Source organism: Streptopelia decaocto (genome assembly GCF_964273445.1).
Source record: "Streptopelia decaocto genome assembly, chromosome: 3".
Classification (NCBI taxonomy): domain Eukaryota; kingdom Metazoa; phylum Chordata; class Aves; order Columbiformes; family Columbidae; genus Streptopelia; species Streptopelia decaocto.
The window spans coordinates 19,235,238-19,259,803 of NC_138656.1; the positions used below are offsets into that span (position 1 = coordinate 19,235,238).

The following is a 24,566-nucleotide window of genomic DNA, read 5'->3' on the forward strand; positions in this document are numbered from 1 at the left end:
CTTTTTCATGAAAAGGTGTGTGTGCTTCATTTCCTCTTCCTTTCTTCAAGTGCAGTCTTGTGGACATGGGAAATGATGGTTGAGACCCAGAGGGCTGAAGCACTTGCAAAGCTTTTCTAAACATCTCTGAGAAGAGAAGATGGTGTGGTTTTATTGCTGTTGGTTTTTTGGTTTTTGTTTTGTTTGTGTGGGGGTTTGTTTGTTTTTGGTTTATTACTCTTGGATATTTTTTTTTTCTGTTCTTTGTCCTTTCTCTGCTCTTCCTTGAAGATGAGAAGGCGCGGGGATTTGCCAAGTTGCTTACACTTACCTAGGTTCACAAAAAGAGTGCTCATGACTGGGGATGTTATTGAGCCTCTGTTGCTCTGTTTTGTCTGTTCTAATACTTGGCTTCGGCTGAGCTTCAAATTGTTCCAGTCCTTTTGGAAACCATTTCAGACAACATTTAAGAACTTAACCTGTTGAAGACCTATAGTTGCTGTTTTAATATGGCAGGAAGGGATACAAGGTTTTTTAACTGTGTTTTTTAAATCACAGTCTCTTGGTACATTCTGCCTCTGGTAGCTATTATTCTTGGAGAAACTCTCTGTATCATCTTCTGTCTGTCTTTTCTTGTTCTACTTTGGTTTAGTACTTCTGTGGAAGTGTTTCATCCCAAATCATAACTACATTAGACATGGTGTTTGCATTATGAAACACTAGATGTGTTCTTCTGCAAGCACAATTTATCATTCAAGAAAGGTTGCACGTTTTTCTATAGTTCTATAATAATAGCAACTGGAACTTGTGTAGTGCTTTGTTATATAACTTTGAGACTATGAAACTCAGTTTAGAAAACACAGTGCCACCTGTTACTTGCCGCATAGTATTATGTATATTCCTTTAGCAGCAAATGCTTACTGCTTGTTTTTATGTCCTTTTTTCCAGGAAGAATCTTTCAGTGCGTGGATTGAAATGGTGGTTTAGATGTGCTTCCATTAATTTGCTTCTTTTTATTGTGCTGTTTTTTCTTACTACTCCTTCCATAATCATCTCAACTATGGACAAGTTCAATGTCACTAAACCTATTCACTATCTTAATGTGAGTATCACCATGTTTGGATATAGTTGTGTATTAGACCAAAACGTTGATTAAACTGATAGGTATATAGTAAGACAATTGAACAATGTCTATAAGCTAAAGTCAGTTGAAATTATCAGTATTGTTTTACGTAGCTGCTGATTAGAAAGTGTATGTCCAGACTCATGTCTTTAGTCCTCTTTTGGTCCTTGACAGTAGGCTGCAGTAATTTCATCTGAGACTTTGTATTATTATAAATGTATTGTTTGTAGTAAAAAATTGTATTCTAAATTTACATAATACTAAAGTTTACAATCAAAAACCTTTGCCAAAAATGGAAATTCAAGTCCAACTTGTATTTTTGCTTTTATGATGGGAAAGGGGGAATTCAGATTTAAACTCTGGAGTAAAATGCCACGATTTTATTTTGCTTATTGGATTCAAAACAGGATGACATCTATATCTGATCCCAGTTTGACTGCAGCTAAGGTCTCTGGCAAACTGTTCATTTTAAATACTTCCCTAAGCTAGCATAAACTACATAAAAACTGCTTGTGACACTCTCAAGGAACTTAATTCCCAGTCCTACTCTTCCTTTTTGTCTTGCATGTCAGTGCTGAGCACTCACTCCTTTTAAGACTGTATCTGAATAAAATTTCCACAGTCCAACCTGCTATAATTTACAAAGAGCAAAATATTGCAACCTCTGTTCTACCACAGCTGTTTTAATACCTCTTTTTTTTTTTTTCCTCACTAGAATCCCATTGTCAGTCAATTTTTCCCAACGCTCCTGCTCTGGTCCTTCTCAGCGTTGCTACCAACAGTTGTCTATTACTCAACTTTGCTGGAGTTGCACTGGACGAAGTAAGCAAGATTTTTTTTTTTTTTTTCCCCTCTGTTTTGGCCTTATCAGCTGAATTACTAAAATAAATGGACAAATTGCTTATCTTTCATGGAACTCTTGAGTCAGCACATCTCCTGTGGCAGGGAATGTCATGTTCTCATATCTTTCTGATGTTATAACCAACATTTTGTAGTTAAGTCATTTGTAATTGACAGAGCAAGCATAATCTGACCGCAGGATTTCAGGATTTGCTTATACTTCATCCCTACTCCCCTTCATGCCTCCATGTGTTTAAGTAGCTTGAGAGAATTGCCTCTGATCCTATAACAAGCTTGCTCTCTGGGAGGGTAGGAGGTGGGGGTTTGGATCTCCTTCAGAGTGAGAACATCACGGGACCCCAGAATCCCACTTCAACAGAAAATGCTCCAAGTGCTGGCGTGGTACTTATAACTAAGGCATCAATCTTTTTGTTGTTTTGCTTGAAAAAATGGTCTGGATGTGACTCTTGGTGCACAACTGAGTTGCTGCTGGATATTGTTAGCTGTGATCTGAGAACAGCTATGGGACCAAGGCCCAGCAGATATGGTGATGTGAGAACACCTATGGGACCAGGGCTCAGCAGATGTGTTGTTGCAAGAATTTTTAGATATGACGGGTGCACTCCGGAGATGTCAAGCATGCTGCTGGCTTGCAGAACTTGGCACAGCTTGGTTTTGACATACCAAATTTCATCCCCAGTTTTCCTACAGTCAGATAAAAGCATGATGCTGCATGCTGAATCCCAGCTTCACTCCACTTCCCTCAATCTTTTTGCATAATGCCTGCAGCCATTTTTTGTTTGGTTTTATATTTGAAGGTCAACTTTTTTTGACTTTTTATTTTTTTGTACTGTTCCCTTGTAAGACATCACGTCCAGAATCTGCTGTTTATTCGTCAAAGTTCTGTGCTTTTAGTCAACTTTTTTTTTTTGGTAGTTGCACTGGGCGCATGAACTCGGAGCCCTTTTCAATCAGTTGAAATAGTTTTCTAAAGTCACTGGTGATCACAGATCTGATTTCAAGCCTCAGTATAGTTGTACTGATACGTCCCACAGTGCCCAAGGGCTGTGTGATCCTATAATAAAACCTCTGTGGTTTTCATGCCATATCAGATACCACCAACAGTCTGAATTGTTTATAGCGATCGCTGCACTTTTCTGGCAACAGCGTGTCAGTAGATCGATGTTCCTGCTACTGTAGTAGGGGAATAGCATTAGCAGTGTCATGTTCTTCCCAAGGACTTGACACTTGGCAAGGACAGTCCAGTAGCTTGTCTGAGTATCTGGTTTCTTGGCAGTAGTGCCCTTTTACAAACTGCCAAATCTCTCTTTGCATGACACTTGAAGAGCGGTTTGTTTACAAGCTGTTGCAAAACGTGAGTCTCGTTGGATGAGAGACCAGCTGTGATTGTCACACATCCCCGTGCTTGTGTGGCAGACCTGTAGTGATGCTAATCCAGAGTCTGGATTAACTTTCAGAAGTGTTTTCTTTGCCCAAGAAGATACTGAGAGCCAGATGGCTTGGTCCAAATTAGTGAATATCTCAAAGATGTTTGTTTTGTGAGTATCTTGTAGCAATGTGATATGGTAGGGAAAGCTGGAAATCTGATGCGTGCTGACATACTCTGGGCAAGATCCCTCATGTGTGAAAGTGTTTTGTATGAGTTTCTTACTCAGTGACTTTTTGTGTTGGTAGATCTACAGAGAACAGAATAATGATGCATAAAGTCTACATATTTTTGATCTTCATGGTATTGATTCTGCCCTCCCTTGGTCTGACCAGGTAAAGAATCATAGTTTAATGGAGCGATGTTGGAGTATTTTTATCATGTAAGACAGCTTATTTTTGTCTTGTAGTTGCTAGTTGAAGTGTTGTTGATGTCATTATGCATTAGATTTCAATGTTCATCTTTCATCTGAGGACCTCATAGCCCTTTAAGTTTCCAAAGGCTGACTTTTCTTTTAGCAAGGAAATTTAAGACCTTGTAAGACTGACTAACTGAAAGTTGCTCCTGACTATGTCTTACACTTCAGTTATAGTTGTTCTTTTCTTTCTACCTTTACAGTATTTTACTGTTTCCCTGGCTAACTGGGTAACACGTATTTGTCCTATCTATGTAACATCTGCTAAAAATGAATCATTAAAACTTTAGTATGAAGTTGACATTTCTGTTTTGTTTGATTCTCTTTTTTCCTATTTCTGACTATCAGTAACTGTGAAAAGGCTGAAGTAGTGTAGAGATTATTTGATGAAAGTCTCTCTATGCACTATCCTAATCTGAACAAGAAGCATTTTACACAGTACTAAGCTGCTGAAGACTGAATTATGTTAACTGTCTGTCTTTCAGCCTTGACTTTTTTTTCCGTTGGCTGTTTGACAGAGAATCATCTGATTCTGCAGTTAGGCTGGAGTAAGTATTAACAATTCTTCGGTAAAGGAATACTTACAACTTTTTTTTTGGCTGCTGACTAACTTTAGTTAGTGTTTATTAAAATTTACTTGGAGATGGTACCCTGTGGGATGATGTTGAGCTTCTGAATAAGGGGAGGAAAATGCAAGTCATTTCCTATGACAAAATCCATACTTTTTTCCTGCTAACTAATGTATGCAAACATTCAATAAAGAGACAGTTATTTTTCCCAAAACCTTACAAATTTTGTAGAATACAGGAAAGGACAGGATGAACTGATGCAGGTAAGAGAGGACCAGAAAATGTACTGAGGATTGTTGCGTGTCACAGACAGGGGATCTTTCCAAGGATTACAGTGAGACCAAATACTACAGCAGTTTTCTTTCTGAAATCCATTGACTCTTGATTTTAAGAAATGTGTTGGGCTCTGTAAGCCCCTTTCGGGCTCCTTCGGTCACTGTTGCAATCTGTCAGGCTCTGTTGGTCTTTGTCAGGCTCTGTTGGACTCTGTAGGGCTCTGTCCATCCCTGTCAGGCCTATAAAACCAATGCTGGTTTTATACCAGCATTGCACATTTGCAGATACTGGTTGTTATAAGCTCTTCAGAGATTGTGGCTGGAGGAAAAGAATATAATGCAATTATTAGGACATAGTTAGGTTTCCAAATGCTGTTTCAAAATCAGTAACAAGAAGACGATTAGGAGTTATTAAGCTCGGAGAGTCAATTATTCTATTGCAGTCTTATCTGATCTTGTCTGGGGTTGCTCTTGCAGACATCAAATGATGCTGTTGTCTGCAATCAGCCACCCATCAGACTGCTGTATCCTTTTGTGAACAGTTTATTCCTCATCTGGACTGGAACTCAGCCAGGCTCTTACGTGTACTGCCCTTACTGTATAACTATGGAGTGCTCGTTTTGTTTTGAACAAGACTATCAGAAGTCTTTAAGCAATTCTTATGGTGTCCAGTGCTTATCCTTATGGTTAAAGATTTCCAAAGGTGGTAGGGATCCACTGTAGCTATGCTATATTTGCTTGTCAGCTTTCCAGCCGGTGTCTGATGTCTTTCCTTGCAGATGTGTTTTTTTGCCTGACCAGGGAGCCTTCTTTGTGAACTATGTGATTGCCTCTGCTTTCATTGGCAACGGGATGGAGCTGCTGCGCCTGCCTGGCCTCATCCTTTATACCATACGCATGATAATGGCCAAGTCCACAGCAGAAAGGAAAAATATTAAACAGGTATTAGAACCCCTCCTTAGCAAGAGGAAATTATAAATGACTGATCTTTCCCAGGAACAGTGGGAGCCCCCATCCTCCACAACATTAACTAGCATATCATGTAATTTTTTTTGGCCTTTGTTTCACTCATGCATGACAGTTCATATTCCCTTCATTTGCTGCACAGATAATGGGGAGGTATTTATTCAAGTCAGAGATGGTAAAAAAATCAAAACCTGAGCTCTGAACTTCAGGTATTATTCTCTTTATGACTCCAAGTCAGAGTTTTATGATTTGGATTTTGTAGGATAATTCTTGTAGTCTAAACTTCAGGGTTTCTTTAAATTCAATCCCTTTATAGTTAGATTCTTCTGTCAGCCCACAGGTGTATACAACTTATTTTAATCTGAACATACGCTTAGCAAAATATGTATTTATTGTCTAGATTTGATTTTATGTGGTGCACTTCCAGATGATCTTGCAGCTTGAAATTCCAGGTGTTACAATGGGAACTTAAGCCTGTATACAGCTGCTCCTGTGTTTGTTTGGGTTTTTTTTTTTCTTTTTTTCTTTTTATTATTTATGAGTGAGCGGGTTCCCTTTTTAAAAGATTCTTTTAAACATTCACTTCTGTTAACTGTTCTGTATTACCCATTGCTCTGGTTGAAATTATTTATATTGCTTTCCTCATCCCAAGAGGAAAAAGTGGGAATACTGGCCACACCAAAGCTTAGATATCTTGAGCTTGCCCTACTGGGAAAGCCAACACAAGGAACAGTAGAGAATCAATGGAATCTGCTGTGAGATGAAGGTTCCAAGTTTGGCACAGTTATTTTCTGCCTTTTGGTTTTAGGTTGTCGCTTCTTTTAGATTAAAGTAGATTCCCTGAGGAGTTAGTTTGAGGCTATGAAAGAAGCAGCATGTTTTCTGGAAGTGCAGATGCTTAAAATGCACAATACTTCATCTATCTAATTACGTCATTTATGCTTCTTAGGAAAATAACTGATCTCTCATTGGTAGAGAATAAGAGAAGGTGAATTGTTACTTTAGTGAATCTGTTCTTAACTCCTGACACACTGATAGAGTGAGATGAGAGTTTTGGGTGTTTCGGGTTTGTTCCTAGCAACAAGCATTTGAATATGAGTTTGGAGCGATGTACGCCTGGATGTTGTGTGTGTTCACAGTCATCATGGCCTACAGCATTACGTGTCCCATCATTGTCCCGTTCGGTAAGTATTGCGATGAGCTCTGGGCGCTGTGTGAGCGAGGTGGGGGCATGTGGGAGGTTTGGAAGGCCCGGTTCTGTGTTCTTACTCCAGTTGAAATGCTGATAATCCTTAGTACTTGGATACAAGTTTCCTTCCCTTCTTCTGGAAAAAAAGGGGCAGAAGTTGGGGAATTACTTAGCTCTTATACTGCCTTGAGAAGTTCAAAGTGTATTTAGTGTCTTCTAGGTGCATATTTTATTTCTCAAGTTTGAGTGTATTAGCTCTGGTGGTTCTTAATAGTTAAGCATAGGAGTTTAGGTAGGTTTAGGGATGAGGGGATTATTTTTTAATGTCTGGGTACTTGAGCTCTGGGAGAGGCAAACTGTAGGGGCTACCCAGCCTGGACGGCCACCTTAAGCCACCAAACTTGAGACATTCTGATCCCCGAATCCTTTAGGCACATTTGAAATAACTTTAGGACAGAAGTTTGACTGAAGTATGTAAAATGAAGCACAAAAATAAACGTGTTGATTCACTAGCAAGAGGCTGAAAAACTACCCATCCTTTTCACTACTGCAGCTCTTCTGCACTGCAAACCATTTTATCTAAAATTCCCCATCCTGAATGAGAATGATGGAAGGGGCTGTTGTCATCACTGTGCTGTGGGCAGCTGTGTTATGCTCCGTGGTCCTGGCTGCAGGGATGTAACCTAACGATGTGCTGACTGCTTTGCTGGGACAAACCATATGTTAAACACTATAGCTTCCCCTTGGCTGGAAAAGGAGATGCTGGATCCTCTGGTAGATTTGGGGGCTTAGAAATCTGGTTACCTGGGAGTTCAGGGCGTGTGGGTGAAGCACAGCTGGCCTGTGGTGCAGATGGAGCTCCGACAGAACCCTGAGAAGGTCTTCAGATCTTTTTCTAGGATGTTTCTCTTATTCAGTTGACTTATCTCTGTCCCATGAACAAAACATTTCTGCCTTACATTGCCTGTGTATCTGGCTTTGACTACTTTTTTCTTCCCGTACCAGCCATTAATCCTGTATGGGAATGCAAGAAACTTCAAATCTGTCTAGAACTCATGGACAGTTGTCCATCTTCAGTGGCTGTGACATGATCTATATCTTAATTTATTGCATCTTTGTTCACAGAGGTTCTGGACTGTCATAAGAATTATGTATAAAAAATCGGTTTAGCAGCTACAGATATTCCCATTTTGGGAACCTGTTTATCAGGCATAAGTAGTACTAAATCATTTTATATAGTTGATGTTTTCCTTTTGTAATCCAGATTCTTAGAGAGCTAGATCCAATTTAATTAGCTAAATTAGATACAATTCAGAACTGGTTTTAATCAACAACTTTATTATTGGAAGAATGTGGCCAATTTTTTTTGTAACAATGTGCTTGATATTTATTTACATTTTGTTTTGCATGTGGTTGTAAATATCTCAGTGTGCTGCTGCACACCGGAGCTGCTGTAATTCATAGCCCTTACAGCAGTAACTGGCCTTTTTTGGGGATAAGAAATTGGCGCGGGCTTCTGTCCTGCAGCTGTACCTTGTTCCTCTTTGGGCTGTATCTAGATTTTCAGTCACTTGTTTAGTGTAGATATTCTCACAGAACTGCTGATTTTTATCAAGTCTCCAACAGCCTCTCCTTGGCTCTCCCTTTTTCCCTTCCAGGTTTAATATACATGCTCCTGAAGCACATGGTTGACCGTTACAACCTTTACTATGCTTATCTCCCTGCCAAGCTGGAGAAGAAGATGCACTTTGCAGCTGTGAATCAGGCCCTTGCAGCTCCGATTCTCTGCCTTTTCTGGCTCTTCTTTTTCTCGTTTCTGCGGCTAGGTAAGTATCACCTTTGTCCATTTAGAAGCTGGTCCTACCTCTCTTGCCAACTTACCCAAATTACATGTGAAGTTTCGTAGGCTTTGTGGGCTTTCCTTTTTGCTTGCATAAATGGGAATTCACGGTGGTTACTTGTGGTACTGAACTATACAAAATTGGCAGCTTATGCAAGTTTGCACAAGATGATCTGATGGAGATGGCTCATATGTTAACTTAAAACTAATAACATGGAGCTTCATATTTCTTCGTTTTACAGGAGATCGTGTGTTCCCTAGATCTGTAGAGTTTGAATTGGCCAGCTGAGCTGTGGAGTGGCAGACAATAAAAATCATTAAATAAAACAAAAATCTATTCAGAATTAGCTCTTTCTAGTAAGGCAGTCTCTGGCTTCGCTACTTGAATTTGTGTAGTCCGTGCATGAGTTTAATTTGCCTGGATGAACTGGCTACTGCCTCTGTTGTACTGCTCTCATTTAGAAAAAAAAAATGTTAAAATGTTGGTTAATGCTAGTAAGACCTGTGTTCTGCGTCGTCAGTCATTTTACATGGAAGACTGCAGTGAGATGGTGCCTCTCCTTCATATCATACTTTAAAACTTCATGTTTTGTGTGTAATTTATTTTAAAAATGGGGACATGCTTTATTTTGCAAGTATTTGGCCTTGATAGTATTGGCTGTGGTGTAGGAACAGCTCTAATGTCAGAAAAGGTAGGCTATAGCTTATGGCTTTTTATCCATTATATAGGAGGAAGCATTTGGTGCGGAACAGGGATGCCAGTGACGCTGGAAGGAGTTGAGCTTCCCTTCTTGGGAAGGAGGCCCTTTATATCTAAGTGTATTTTGCCCTCTTCTCTGCTTTCACAGCACTGGTGACAAATGACTGTGCTTGCGTTGTGTTTTTCTCGCACACCAGTAGTAAAAAAGATGCTGCTGGCAGATTGTCATCTAACTTCAGAAACAGCTCCCTGTGGATGCAAGAGGCACTCAGAACAATTGCTTCAGGCTGTCCATGGATTTCAGCAGATGTCCCTGCGTTACTTGCATGTTTGAGAGGTGTTTTTTATTTCTTCTCGTTTTGAGTGCCATCTTTGCAACCAGGAAGACCAACAAATCCATGTCCTCTAAAATAACAGCAGAATTTCTAGAGCATGCTTTAGAAAAATCAACTCCAAACACACAGCAATTCATGTGCCTCTTTAATTGTTATGAAGGAAAATCCTGGTGTAATAACAAATCTTTATAATGATGTTTTCTGGTTCTGCATTTGTGGTGAAACCATCATTTGTCATGAAACTGTAATGGAAAACACAGACTGGATTACCATGCTTGGCTTGGTCAGTAGAGAGGATCCTGTTTGCAGGATGTTGTTCAGTGGTTTGTTGGTGCATGGGGCAGTCTAGCCAAGCAGTGTGAGTCTGAGAGGTAGGAACTTGAGGTTTTGATTTCATTAGCATTGATTTAATTTCTGTTTCTTGTGCCAAAGAGAAGGAAGGAGGGGGAAGAGTGCCCTGCTTCCTTATCTGCTAAATAAATCGGTTGATGGGTGTGTAAAGCTTAATTGCTTGGTCATTGATTGGTGTAGTTTGCCTGGTATGGATATTTGTCTGGTTGCAGAGTGCGGTGTTTTCTCACTCATTATTATTAATGTAAGGCTGGATCAAATATCGCTTGACTACATCCAGAGGTGACAGCCTGTACTGGTGTCAGTTGTTTCCTTCTCAGTTGCTCTTCTCTTCCTCAGCTCTTGTGCCCTCCATCCACTGTACACCAAAAGCACTACTGGGCCCCTCACCACCCCTGTCTCCTGGGACAGTTGCTGGTGTCCCATGTTCTTCAGAGCTGGTGGCAGGGAGCAGCACTGAGGACACAGGGCAGGGAAAACTGAGCTTTGGAGATTACTTCTTCCCTCATCTCTGCTATTTGCCTTGTGGTTCACACCAGACATTGGCTTTGGTGTGGACATGCCTCATCAGCGGGTAAATACTGATGTAACCTGCACATGTGAAAACCACCTCTTCTCCAGGACATTCCAGAATACCCATAGGGAGGGTTTTTCACTTCCCTTTTTGGTTTGAACAGTGATGTGTTTCTGGGGTTTGGTTTTGTGTGTGTGGTGTTCTTTTTTTTCCCCTCATGAACAAATCTGCACGGGACTTCTATCACCAGCTAAAAAGTAAAACTTTCCTGTGCCACTGTGTATGCTGGGCTTACCACAAAAATATCTGAAGGGTTGGGGTTGCTTCTTTTGACTAAAGAAGCTTGGAAACAGCTAGGTGTTTTGTTGTTGTTGTTTGTTTGTGGAGGCTTTGGTTCTTTGTGTTTGTTTGTTTTTTTTCCTCCTAATATAATATTTAAGTCCTCTTTGCTGCAAAATGAGAATTTTTTCAGAATATTTCCCCAGTGGATCTGAGGAATTATAAGTCACTGTAATCATTGTAACTTTTTCCATACTAGGTGCTGCTGCCACATTGTTTCCTGTAGTCTCTCTATCTCTCCTCCTGTCTCTGAAGAAAAACTTACTGTTCAGCTTAGTTCATGTTTATGCAGTTTCTTCACTTGTTCATTTTCCTTGGCTTTCAGTTGTGTCCATATTTTATCATGATGTCCAACACAGACAAGGCTGCTCAAGTTGAAGGTTCAATATCACCAAATTGTTTTGTATAGGTACCAGTGTCTTGCTTCTTTTTCCCATGTTTTGTGATAGCATCACACTATTGACTGCTTTTCAGCTTGTAGTCGTCAGTTGTATTCTGCAGTGCTACTGGCTTGTTATCTCTCGTACCTAAATTTCATTTTTCCTTCCATATTATCACTATTTACAGTTTTCTGCATACAGTTTCATCTCGCTTTTTATTTTTAGTCAAGTTGTTTTTTCTTTTCCCCTTGAAAGAACATGGAGTTGTTTAGTCTATCAAGGTCATTTTGGTTTTGTTTGGTTTTTTTCCTATTATGTCTTTTTCCTTTGGGTTGTTTGCAGGCCATCTAGTTTAGTGCCATCATTATATTTCGTAAACAGACTCTATGTATATACATTTCACAGATCATTAATGAAAGTATTTTAGAAGTGGGTCCAGAATAGATGGCTGAGGGAGGAAGAGTTGCTCTGAGTCTTGTTTATCATTTGAGTATTGCAGCTGCCTTTTTTGGCCTTTAAGGAAGCTGGGAAAACAGCTTGCGCAGCAATTTGTACATAACAAGGTTCTCCTGTTTGTGACTAGAAGTGGTGTGTCCACTGCTTTAAGAAAAAACAAAAACAAAAAAACAAAACACAACAAAACAAACACAAGGCTTCTGAAAATAGGGATGATAAAGTAAAAGTTTTTGTTATTTTCCTGCTATGTATTTTTATATTATATTCTCTGAATATTTTTCTAGGCTTTAAAGCACCTACAACCATGTTTACCTTCGTAGTCGTCAACATCACAATTTTTATTTGCTTGGCGTATACTATTTTTGGCTGTTTTAAGTACCTGAGCCCACTGAATTATAAGGTAAGTGATGGACACCTCACACCTTTCAGCGCCTACCTGTGTGCTTGGGGTAGCACCAGCTATTCCTGCTGGGTTGTTTTGTGCCATCTTGCTGGAAGTGTCTGCCCACAAAGGTTCGTTCCTCCAAGATGGCTAAAGAGGGGTGATAGTAGCTGTCTGCGTTTACGGGAACTGAATTTGGGAGGAAAGAGCAGTATGGGAGAATTATGCAAGAAGATTGGAGGAGAGAGTAGCAGCACTGCACAGAGATCTCTCTGTGCAGGTTTTGGGGCACTTAAAATCTTTCTATACTGTTTTGACTTACCATTTTGATATTGTCTCTCTTCTTTTCCCCATTTGTTGCTGGTTACAGATAGAAGAAGTGCATGGTGAAAGGGCAAGCAGCACAGATGCACCAACCATCCCAACATCTTCTGTAAGAACTTGAGAGTTTCTATTATTATCTTAACGCTTCCTAGAAAAACTTACTTTCTCACCCTGCTTACCAAAGAGCTCGGGTAGCACGTATTAGTCTGAATGAACTGTGGGACTTCCCATATGCATGTGGGACCAGAGAGCTGTGCAGCTGGGCTCCGTGGCTGTTCCAGAAGTACCTTTGTCTGACCCATTAGGAGTAGTTGAGACACGCTGCTTTCAGCAGCTCTGTATGCTGTGTTCTGGGCCTTACACCAGGCAGATCCTCACATCTGGACAACTGCCAAGTGCAGACAGTTGGTGCGGCTTTATGATCTTGAAAGTTGTGATGCATAGCAGGTCTTACCTGCCGTGTCACTAAAAAGGACGTAGGACTGAAGTACAAGTAGAGGCTTTGTGCCAGTCTACATGTGTTGCACCGGGAAGCATCCATTAGGGTGCAAAAAGCCTTGGGTGTTAAGGTGAAGAATGGGAAATGGATGAAAAGAAGAGTGGCGAGGGGAAAAACTATCCTGGGTGAATCATCCCAATGTTATACTTTGAGAAACTAGTAAAATCCTTAACGCTTGTGCTTTCAGATGTACGTCCCCCGAGTTTTGCATGCTGATTCTACAGAAAGGACGATGCTTGCCTCTGAGGAGCAGCAGTCATACGGCACCATGGCCAACACTAGTTCCAAGGCAGAAGGAATCATAAGCTGTTCTGCTGGACCTGCAATTGAGCCGGCATCGAAAAGTTCGATTTGAATGCCAGGGACTAACACGAGGTGGAGCACTTGGTCCAGGTTTAGGAGAACTAATTCCCCACCGCCACCTACTAAGTATTCTGTTTAATTTACATATTCTTGCCTACAGAAGAGGTACAGAAATAATTCTTTGTGTGGTCTGCAGCTGTGTTTGGAGATGAAAAAGCAGCTGCATTGGGCCTGATTGTTTTCCACGCTGTCGACACACACAGTGTGGAACAAACATGTGGAGCACAGAGATGCTGATCCTCAGGGACTTCACTTACGCTATCTCACCACTTGCCTTATGAAGATAACTTATGCTGCCTATAGACAACTGGTCACCAAAGTAAATGCAGCTATTAAAAGCTGTCTTGTATTTATTCAAAATAACTCTAGCTTTAAAAAAAAAAAAAATTAAAAAACCCCTGTTAGTATTTATAAACCTCTCAGGATATGTTAAATCCTGGGGTGATGTCACTTTTGATGAAAATGCTATTTCATGGGCGCTGAGGATGGTGCGTGGGTCTCTCCTCTTGTCACCCAAAGTAGCCAGTGTAGACTTGACCACATTACTTTTTTTCCTTTAAAGAGATGAGGAAGTTACTGTGCACTTGAGTACTAAAAGTACCAAAGCAAAGAGACTGGTTTAAAGAAGGGAGTAATTTATCTGATACTGGTTTTATATATATATTTTTGAAGGACGTTTAGTTTGTTTCTGTTCACTATTTTTAAGGGCCTTCCACAATGCAAGTTCACCTGCCAGCAATAAAGGATGTAAACTTTTTATCTTTCTTTTAATCTTGGGTCAAAATGACGGATCTCTGGGTTTTCTCTATAGTGCCAAATATATGAACTGTAAGATATTAAGTTTTTAAATTATGCAGTAGGTGCCAATTTATTCCAAAGTACATTTTGTCAAAGTGTAACAATCACAAAGCAATAAAACACTGAGTTCAGAGAAATTTCGGGCTGTCTCGATTGACTTATTTATTTTTCTTTGTGTATTGAAACAGCTCTTTTGGTAGCTGCCTCACAGCATGATCAGCGTCATGAACTGTTCCTAAGAGCACTGTCATGAGGCTTAGAATGACAGTGTGTCCCATGAGAGATTTGAATACTTTAAAATCTCTCTAGGGAATGAAACTCGGTGACCTTCGGGTAGCAGAATGTTTTTGCCCTCTGCTTGTCTGCTCATTGTTAAACTGTTAGTTCCTGAACTTGACCTTTTCTAGCATGTCTATGAAGCAGCATCATCTTGAGATTGGAGTAGAATTTGTGCCATAAACAAGTGCGTGCAGATGTTCAGTGTCTTGCAGAGCTGCCCCCAGCTTCCCCAGCCCAGCGCTCTGGACAGATGCTGAGCAGGAGACCTGCCCTGCTGCAAGAAGGACCCTGCAGAGTGCTGATAACCCTGACGAAGAGCCCGTCCTGTTAAGGTACATCTAATAATCTAAAGTGGTACCCTCTTGTACAAAATTTGCAATAACCACCATTTAAATAGTGTACCTGCAAAACAGTATTCACAACCCACCTTATAATTTATGTACAGACAAGCACAAGAAACTGGACATCCGTGAGTTAACATTTTTATGTTGGTTGTACATTTATCCAACTAGCTGCAAGAAGTCTCCTAGCTCTGTAAATTTACAAGATCTTCTGGTTCAGCACGCAGGCTTGCTGCCCGTATCGCTAACTCTTGGATTCTTCACTTGCTTCAGTAAACCTCACGTGAAGGTTGAGCGGCATCCAACTGCTGATATTCTTGATAAAAGTATCGACACTTAAAAAAAGAGCCCTTAAAACACACAAAAGAAATTCCTTGAGTCAAAACTGAATGAAATAAAAAAGTTGTGGAGAAAAACAACTATTTTAATAAAGCTTTTATATTCAAAGTCCGTTTTCCCTTGCTATGTCTTTTACAGAGTGCTACTACTTCGAGTTATTTATATACTTTTCTTTTGAGAGGGACTGAGTTTCCTCATTCCTCTTACCCGAGTTAGCAGCTCTTCAATGAATTCCTCTTGGTTCTTAAAAGGCAAGTGAGGAGCCTTTTCTAGAGGGTTTGTGTCAGACTTCTTTATCACTTTGGTGTTGCAGTTTAGTGAGGGGGGTTTGTGTGTGTGTGTGTGTGTGTGTGTGTGTGTGTGTGTGTGTGTGTGTGTGTGTGTTCGAGCCAAGAAAAAAGAAAACCAACAGGCTTCACTTTTGTTTCTTTTACTTATCCCCGAGTCTCTCATACAGATGTGCAGACAGAAGGAGGAGACAGAGCCTGTTGTATTAATCAGATGAGGAGTCCGTGGTTGTTCTGACTCATTTCTAGCTGCAGCACTCCATCTCATACAGGGTCTGCAGAAGCAGTGGTCACTTGATGTATATACTAATTGAAGAATCCGATAAATGATTCAGCTACCACACCTGATCTGTTTATAATGCTGACCCTGTGGGATTTTTATGCTCTCTGGTGTAACCTTTTTGAACAAGTGACCTTTGATATTCATTGTGAGATTCTATATGTCCTATTAAGGACACAAACTTTTGATAGTCGGATTTCCTTTTTGCGCTTGGAAGGATGCTGAACCTCGGTAGTGAAGCTCCTGGTGGCTGGCACAGGTTCAGCGCAGACAGGGCCAGCTCTCCTGTGAACTTGCATAAACCCACCTCCAGTCACGCTAACGTAATTCTGATATAGTGTATGGAAAACCTGCTGGGTAATGGGAAGTTGTATCTTGCTAAAGAGTCATTGCTGGCATTTGGGGAACCGGTTCATGTGCCCAATGGGGAAATCACCTGCATATTTCATTTTTCATGGAGCAGCTGTTCTTGTTTGCCACTGTACTCTGTTGCAGTCAAACTCCTAGAAATGTTTACGGTATTAGGACATGCGCTAGTTTAAGTAAAGGCTGGAATCACTTATTAGTAAATTACCACAAGACCTCCATGTATAGCAACACACAAATTAAAGGCTGGTTTATCAGCTTTGGTATGTTGTGCTTGCTTTCCTAGTATCTTTTATGTCTTTATCTGAGAGCTGGAAGTAATTAGGAAACTGCACTGACTCTAATTCATTCCTTCATGCTGGTGGATGTCTCGGAGAGGATAAAATTAGATCAGCAGGAGAAAGTCCTTGCATTCCTTGCTGAGCCTTAGAGAAAAGCTGAGGGATGGAAGTCTCAACAAATGTGGATATTGGCTGCACTGGATTTGAAATTCATATTTAAACCCATTGCACATTCTTTACTGTTCTTTTTATAAATCTTTTGGCAGGAAGCCTAAGCAAATGGCCCAGCTGGAGTTACTGATCGTAGCTCCCAGAAGCCATATTTGCCGAGATCCCGCGCCTGCTGCTCGCCTCGCATTGCTCAGTTGGAACAGCTCCTCCCCCTCCTCGCTCCTCACAAAGTCCTTCCTCGGCTTCTGGCAGCTGCCACCAGCAGTGCTCCTGCGGAACCTCAATCCTGGACAAGTCTGACACTCACACATGCGTAAGTCCTACAGCGTGGTCTGTGATGGCATCGCTGTGATGCACCTGAGGGGACAAACTCTCAAAGTTGAAGAACGGAGCCCGTTTGATATTTTTACAATTCAGTTTACTTCTGCAAAGACTTCACTATAGATGACTTTCTTCTATAGTGAAGAAAACACCATGTGGTGTGCTGAGACTCTCAAAAAAAACTTGGCTTGTGTAGGTACAGCTACCTCTGTGCCAGTTCCAGCTTATTCTGTTTGTGTGCACGGTCTGGTTCACCTCCAGCCCTGTCACAACACATCCCCAGCACCCAAGTGATTGCAATTTCTCATTTGCATCAGGTGTACACACTCGTCCTTTGTTTTCCTTTGGGCTTTCCCCACGTTTCAAGCCAAAGGCCAGACCTCTGTGCTAAGCTTTTAAATGCTTCAGTATAGCACTAGGCCACGTTCTTTCTGTCTCTTTGGAGAAATCCAGTTCCCAGCTCTACTCACCCGCAGGTGTCAGCAGAAGAGCTGAAACTTTTCTCAGGTCTGATCTACAGGTAGTTCATTTATTAGCATTTGGATGCCTTTTACTTTCATACATTACAAGCAGGTTGTCCCAGGAGCAGCAGACCACAGAGTTGTTCTCCTGGCTCTTAGCGAAAGTGAGGTGAGAGGCACAAGAAGATTTGGGAAGATGGGGTCTTTGTCTGTCACTAACACAAACACAAGTTCATTGAGTACAAAGAAAAAGATGCACTTTATTGTCTCTGAACTGCAGCAATACAAGGAAATACTTTTATGATTCTGGGCATTATTTAGAATTAACTCTCAGAGACGACACGTCTTCTTAAACTGGCCTTGCAAATTCCTTCTCTGTCTAATCGGAGGACTTCTCAAATGATTCTGCTTGTCACCTGTCTGTAACAGCTGCAAGTGCTGGTTTCAGATACTTCAGAGGTACCGAAGTTGTTCTTTCTGAGGACAGCTGTCTGACACATCAAAAGAGAAAGGAATTGACCAAAAGCAGAGACGTTGCAAATTGCACAATTATAACAGAACACTCTTCCCTCTAATTTTTGGTTCTTGGGTTAACTCCTGGCTCTTTCTGTACCCTCATCCTACTGGTCAGGCCATCGCATCTCAGCTGCAGCAAGTGCAACTTCCCTGTGCCCAGACACAGAACTCCTGGATTATCTTCACTTGTTTGTTATCAGCAGAGCCTGTAAGCATTTGTTGTTAGCAGAGAGTGTGTCTCGAGATCAGCTGTCTTTCTATCACATGTACCGTAATTAGCTTTTAATTCTTTTGATGAAACGATGAATGTGGCCCCATGAATTAACTGGTGTAGTATACAAAGCTGCTCATCCCTATTCAATGTACCTCTGTTACTAACCCCTTTCAAACAGGAGCCTGCAGCAGAGGGTGACTCTGGATTCCTGGTTGAAAACAAACGTTGCATTCCTGGAGAAGAATTTGGTCCCATCTGTAGCAGCTTATTTCCTGCCTTCCTAGGTAAGTTCTGATGTAAAACGTATCTGATCTTCTCACTTTCAAATGGATTGAAAGTCCCATCTCAACCAACTTTTATGGCTAATGGAAAGTAATACTATGTGGTGTTAAATAAGGTTTTCACTAACTTAAGGAACTAACTATATTTCTAACTTCTATTCTGGATGGAATACTCTTTCCACTAAAGTTCTGGTTTGGAAATGTCCATAATGATTAGATTTCCTCAAGTTGGGTTAGATTAAGAGTGTGTATTTTAAAAAGACCACTTCTTGCTACTGTATTTGACTTCCTGCTCAAAAGCTTCTGTTTGTTTTGTGCATGCTTTTTTTGTCCCACTCCCTTCCCTCCCTGCCAAATAAATAGGTAGAGATGGTATTGTCTGTTAGGGAGAAATTATATTAATTCTGCTGTAACCCTCCTCAGACCTTGAGTTACCTCCTGCTGGATATATGTTCAGAAGGTTCAGTATATTGTATTTGTGTCTAAAACGACCCAAATTCTTGGATTCTTAGTTGTCATCTCTCTCAAATTGGTTTGTCAACATCTATTGATATAAAGTTTGTGGTCACCAGCAGTCCAGAGCTTCATCCCATCTCGTTTCCCTATGATGTGATAGATGTGCGATACATATATTATAACACAGATATGATAGTGTCATTTTAGGGCCTTAAAACACTTTTATCTTCCAGACTCTAAACTCATGTTTATGTTTAGGTCTTAAAGTAAAACAGCTTTTTCTGAGAAGTCACAGGACAGTGGTTGCAAGATCTGATAGCCTTGAATGAACGCTCTGTACTAGGCCTGTGCGTGGTATTCAGGTGGGAATGGGTGGGACTGTAAATAGCCCAGAAGAGACGGAACATTTCACGTCTGTTTCTAGACTCAGTGGTTAATTAAGTGCTGGTTAATAGTTAACGAAGATGCTATTCTCAAAAGTGATGTTTAAAATAGAGTTCTGGAAATAAAATATTTGGTATGTCATAAGGTACCCCTAAATAAAATGGGAGCCAGAATTCATTACCTGCTGTGTGGTTGTGAACCTCCAGTTTTTATGTAGTGACGCCAAATAGTGTAAGTTTGTGACGGAAGTCAGGGACTGGTTTAGAAAGGTATTTATCTGTTGTGCTTCTCAGATGCTTATTAAAAAATGAAAAGTTGCAGTACAGGAGGAAGACTGAGAGCAGAGGGAATGCAAGACAGATGCATTTTTGTGCACAGCTCACTTTCCTTCTGTATGAAAATCTTTCATGCATTTAGTGCTGTTTTATACTTGTCTTTTCAGATCGATTTGCTTTGTTACAGCCTGCTCTCTTGAAATGTAAAGTACCAAGTTGCTGCTTTCAAGTGAAGATGTTCCACAACAAAACTTATTTTGAATTCGATTTTTTTTTTTCCTGAGGCAAGTTATCATTATATTTTTCCCCTTCACCTATAGACATAGAAAAATAAAACCAGCATCTATCTCTACATAGGAAAATGGAGAAGGAAGTGATTTAAAGAATTGTTAAGTACCGTAATTTGGATTCAAACATTTAATTTTTTTATGACAGGGTTCTAGCTTCAGTGCATGGAGTAGGCTTTTCTTATTATCCTATATTTGATGTCAGTAACTTCGAAATTGTTCCTTACAATAGGGAGAATTTGTTCCTTACTGAGACCAGAAATCTGAATCTGCTGGGAAGACAAGGGCAAAAATTGAGAAGTAAATCAGTTGTGCACTTTTTAAGAGGAATCATTTAGGCAATTATTTCTGTTATTTAGGTTCAAAATGGAAAAGAGAGAGTGGCAAAGGGAGGAGAATTAATTATATTTGTGTTCTGCAGTGGGTTTTTCTGCTCAGTTTGTGTGAGATGTTACTTCATTCCTCTTTGGTTTCTCAGGAAGATTGAGAATGTATTCTGATCACTGCAAAAATCTTTATCAGCCACAAAAGACTGGGAGTAATATAAAAAAAAAAAAATCCATTGAGACAACAAGGGCTGCCAAATTGGTGAAGGGTTTGGAGAAGAAGCCATATGAGGAGCAGCTAAAGTCACTTGGTTTGTTCAACCTGGAGGAAACTGAGAGGAGACCTCATGGCGGCTACAGCTTCCTCACAAGGGGAGGAGGAGGGGCAGGTGCCGAACTCTTCTCTCTGGTGACCAATGACAGAACCCAAGGGAATGGCAGGAAGATGTGCCAGGGGAGGTTCAGGTTGGACATTAGGAAAAGGTTCTTCCCCCAGAGGGTGCTGGAGCACTGGAACAGGCTCCCCAGGGAGGTGTCACGGCCCCAAGCCTGACAGTGTTCAAGAAGAGACTGGACAACACCCTCAGACACATGGTGTGAACTGTGGGGTTGTCATATGCAGGGACAGGAGTTGGACTCGAGGATCCTTGTGGGTCCCTTCCAACTCAGGACATTCTGTGATTCTGTGAAAAATGCAGGGGTGGACCTTAGTTCCCTTGAGACTGTACAAGGATTTGTAGAACTGAAGAGATACAAGTGTATTTACATACAAACTCACCCTAACAATTCAGGCTTGGTTTCAGAAGACCTTAAGAAGTGCTAGAAGATAAAGCTCCTCTTAGAATTCTTCCATTTGGGGAAAATGAAAGGTTAGGAGATGTGCGCTGAACAGAGATGAGATCCTACAAGGCAGTGATGTCTGTAGCCCAAAAGTGAGAGGAACCACTTAGGTTCAGATGGAGTAGAGCTGCATCCCAATCTTATGAAGTCGTGCTGAGGGCTGCCAGGCAGACAACGGGAAAAACGTGAGCTGGGCTGGGCCTTTTTGTGCTGCAGAGGAAGGTGCTGACATCACTTGTCTGACTGCCTCATAGGATCATAGAACAGATTGTGTTGGAAGGGACCTTCAAAGCTCATCCAGTCCAACCCCCTGCAATGAGCAGGGACATCTTCAACCAGATCAGGTTGCTCAGAGCCCCGTCCAGCCTGGCCTGGAATGTCTCCAGGGATGGGGCATCTACCACCTCTCTGGGCAACTTGGGCCAGTGTTTCACCGCCCTCATTGTAACAAATTTCTTCTTCTCATCTAGCCTGAATCTCCAGTCCTTTAGTTTAAAACCATCACCCCTTGTCCTGTCAAAGAGACCCTGCTAAAAATTCTGTCCCCATCTTTCTTATAGGCCCCTTTTAAGTACGGAAAAGCCGCAATAAGGTCTCCCCAGAGCCTTCTCTTCTCCAGGCTGAACAACCCCAACTCTCTCAGCCCTGTATCTGGGGTGGGACACATCCACATAGTCCTGTGCAGTGGACAGCCATGGACTAAGCAGCAGTAGGTGGATCGCATTAGGAAGGAAGGATAGATGGGGTATTTATCAGGAAAACAGTATCAGCAGGACAGGCAAAAGTTGGTTTTGCATTGGATGTGGAGCAGATACCAGTGGGGGGGCAAGTCAGGGACCGGGAGGAATTTCAGAGCTGAGTGGGGTTTCTTTTGTCACCTGTCCCCCGGGCTGGGCCCTCGCTGGGCACAAAGCCGCCTGCAGCTGCTGCCACTGCCAGGGCCACACAGAGCCCATCGCTCAGCCCTGGGGGCAGGCGGCTTCGCAAACAGGACATGGGCCCCTTGCAGCTGCTGGGGCAGGCAGTGCAGGCAAGGTGAAGCCATCGGTTTCCCTCCTTGCACATCTTCAGTGCTGTTGAAAGAGTCGTGAGTCAGCCTTCACATATAGTTGAGTTTGTCATGTTGGTACCTTTGACTCGCTGGGCAGTTGAGTGTAGTCTTGTCGTCTTGTGTTTCTGTTCACCTCTGTGCTGCGCTCCCTCTGCGCTGCTCATCTGCAGTGGTTTGAACCATTGCTGAAAAGGGGGGTTATCTTTCTTTTTAGAAGGTAGAAACTCATCACTTAAATCTCACTTATCCTTAATCCTATCTGCAAAACTGCAGATACTCAGTTACAAAACACAAGGGAGAGCATGAGTGTCCTTCTGAACATCTTAAAATCCAGTCAGGAAGGTATTTTGAAGACCAAAGTTTGGACTGTGTCTATCAAGGGGAAAGAGCTGTCACTCAGTGCAGATCTGTTTATAAATACTGCTCTCCAGAAGACAATTGTAATGGGGCTAATTCTTCTGGCAGCATTGGCATAACACCATCAGGGATGTCTGGCACTGCACAGGATATTTCTTCCATGAAAGAAAACTAATCCCGAGCAAGACTGTTTTAGTGTGAGTTATGTTCCTTAAAGTGCTATTACAGCAAGTAAAACAAGTGGCATCATTTCTCAGTGTTTTAAAATAAGCTTTCCTGAAATCAATATGGATTTATTCCTTGTGTCTTCCCACGGCATCCAGAAGGATCTCTCCATTCCCCTTTCAGACAAAAATGTATCTTCATTTAACGCATATTATGTATTGCACCTGCTGTAAAACAGAATGTACATTTGATTGACTGTCTTGAACTGATCAGGCCCTGTCCCCAAGCAATTCTTGCTGACTCAGTGGTGATGAATAGTGCCCCACATGGATCTAGATCTAACTGTGATGCCAGACTTCACACATTCCATTTTTCGCTAAACGATGATTTAACTTCCTTTTTCATATGAAAGTGTGATTTCTATTCATTTTTTTCATTCATCTTCTGAGTAATGCCTGAGTTTTTTTGCTTAATGTACGTGAAGTCTTGTCTTAGTTGCATGAAATGTCCAAAGGCTGCAGGTAGTGGGTTTTCCATCTCAGAAGCAGATACTTTCCAAAGCACTTCAGCTGGGGAGCAGAGTGTACGTTGTTTTTTTCAGTGGCATCTCTGTGATTCTGGACCTCTTTTATCCAGCCTCTTTGTTGGCTGTAACAGGCTAATTAAAAAGCAGGTTTTTTTAGGTCAGCTACTTCTGGTTTCAGAGTGGGATAAATGCATGTTTTGGAGCAACTTATGGAGGAATGGATGTTAGGACAGCAGTTCATTTGAGCAGGGACTTTGGGGCAGCTTTGGTCTAGAAATGGAAGCTTCACCAAGATAGGGCTCTGGAGCAAAACAGAATGTTTTGAGCATCAAAAAAAAACGCCCTGGTGAGGCTGCATCTGCAGTATAGTTCTGGGCCTCCCAGTTTAAGAAGGACAGAGGATTACTGGAGAGAGTCCAGTGGTGGGCTATGAAGATGATGAGGAGCCTAGAGCATCTTTCTTATGAAGAGAGACTGAGAGAGCTGGGTCTGTTCAGCCTGGAGAAGAGAAGGCGGAGAGGGGATCTCATCAATGTTTATAAATATCTCAAGGGGGGGTGTCAAGAGGATGGGACCAGACTCCTTTCAGTGGTGCCCAACGATAGGATGAAGGACAATGGACACAAACAGAAGCACAGGAGCTTCCATCTGAGTATGAGGAGAAACTTATTTCCTTTGAGGGTGCCAGAGCCCTGGAACAGGCTGCCCAGAGAGGTTGTGGAGTCGTCTTCTCTGGAGACATTCAAAACCTGCCTGGACACCTTCCTGTGTGATCTGCTCTGGGTGAACCTGCTGTAGCAGGTGGGTTGGATGAGATGATCTCCAGAGGTCCCTTCCAACACCAACCGTTCTGAGATTCTGTGATCAAAGTGTCACCCAATTCTGGGTTCTTCTGAAGGCTGTAGTTATTATTTCAAAGAGCCTAATTCCCAAGAAACAGCTTAGCCAGCCCAAGAGCAGCACATTAACAGTTGGACTTGATGATCTGAAAGTTCTTTTCCAACCAAAATGACTCTATGATTTGGCCTTGTTAAAGGAAACTCACTGTCTGAATGGCAGGTACTCAGCTGGCTCACTTAAATAAGAACAAGCATAACAGAGCAGAGAGTCCTTTCTTACTGCTTTTTACTATTGCAATAATCTGATATGCAGTTACTTGCTAACAGGAATGTTAAAACTATTTTTGATTATCTGGCTGGCTTTTGCACTACTGCCTGTTGTCCTGTAGCAAATAACTGCCCATTAGCCAATACCAGAGTGTATCAGGAGTGAGTCTGGATTCACTCAAGGTGGTTGTCAAATCCAAATCTGGGGCTCGTGGGAGAGTTGACCCTGCAGAAAGAGACAGAGGTGGTTATCAGTAGCCCACAAACACTTCATTAGTATTAAACCTCACAGGCAGTGGGATGGGCTGTGGTTTGCTAAAAACAGATTATTATTTTGAAAAACGGGAAGGGTAACTGATGGCAGGCTTTACAGCTGGCACACAGCTGAATTTTATAGTCTTTCACACTGTCGTATTTCACGGAATCTTTGTATCTAAGTGCAGGTGATGAACACAACAACTTCTGACAGCTGTGAGCTTAAGATTTGAGAAGTGTGACATCAGGATTCAGAACAGCCTTTGCTATCTAACAGGTGTTTAATTTTTAAGCTTCTACATTCTATGCCTTTTTTG

General features: G+C 41.5%; 1 protein-coding gene across 6 annotated transcripts in view; it reads left to right on the plus strand.

Annotated features, from left to right (window-relative positions):
* TMEM63A (transmembrane protein 63A) overlaps positions 1 to 15,151 on the plus strand; it is a 34,560-nt gene extending 19,409 nt beyond the window's left edge. For 4 of the 6 annotated variants that reach the window (XM_082048033.1, XM_082048032.1, XM_082048035.1 and 1 more), the window contains exons 14-23: positions 928 to 1,081; positions 1,818 to 1,924; positions 3,638 to 3,724; positions 4,290 to 4,352; positions 5,428 to 5,590; positions 6,693 to 6,798; positions 8,462 to 8,629; positions 12,003 to 12,118; positions 12,471 to 12,533; positions 13,111 to 15,151. In XM_082048033.1, coding sequence (XP_081904159.1) covers positions 928 to 1,081; positions 1,818 to 1,924; positions 3,638 to 3,724; positions 4,290 to 4,352; positions 5,428 to 5,590; positions 6,693 to 6,798; positions 8,462 to 8,629; positions 12,003 to 12,118; positions 12,471 to 12,533; positions 13,111 to 13,278 — 1,195 coding nt within the window. In that variant the 3' untranslated portion in view covers positions 13,279 to 15,151. The remainder of the gene's footprint in view (positions 1 to 927; positions 1,082 to 1,817; positions 1,925 to 3,637; positions 3,725 to 4,289; positions 4,353 to 5,427; positions 5,591 to 6,692; positions 6,799 to 8,461; positions 8,630 to 12,002; positions 12,119 to 12,470; positions 12,534 to 13,110) is intronic. The other 2 variants (XR_014183568.1, XR_014183569.1) reach the window with 2 other exon arrangements.
* The last annotated feature ends 9,415 nt before the right edge of the window (positions 15,152 to 24,566 follow it).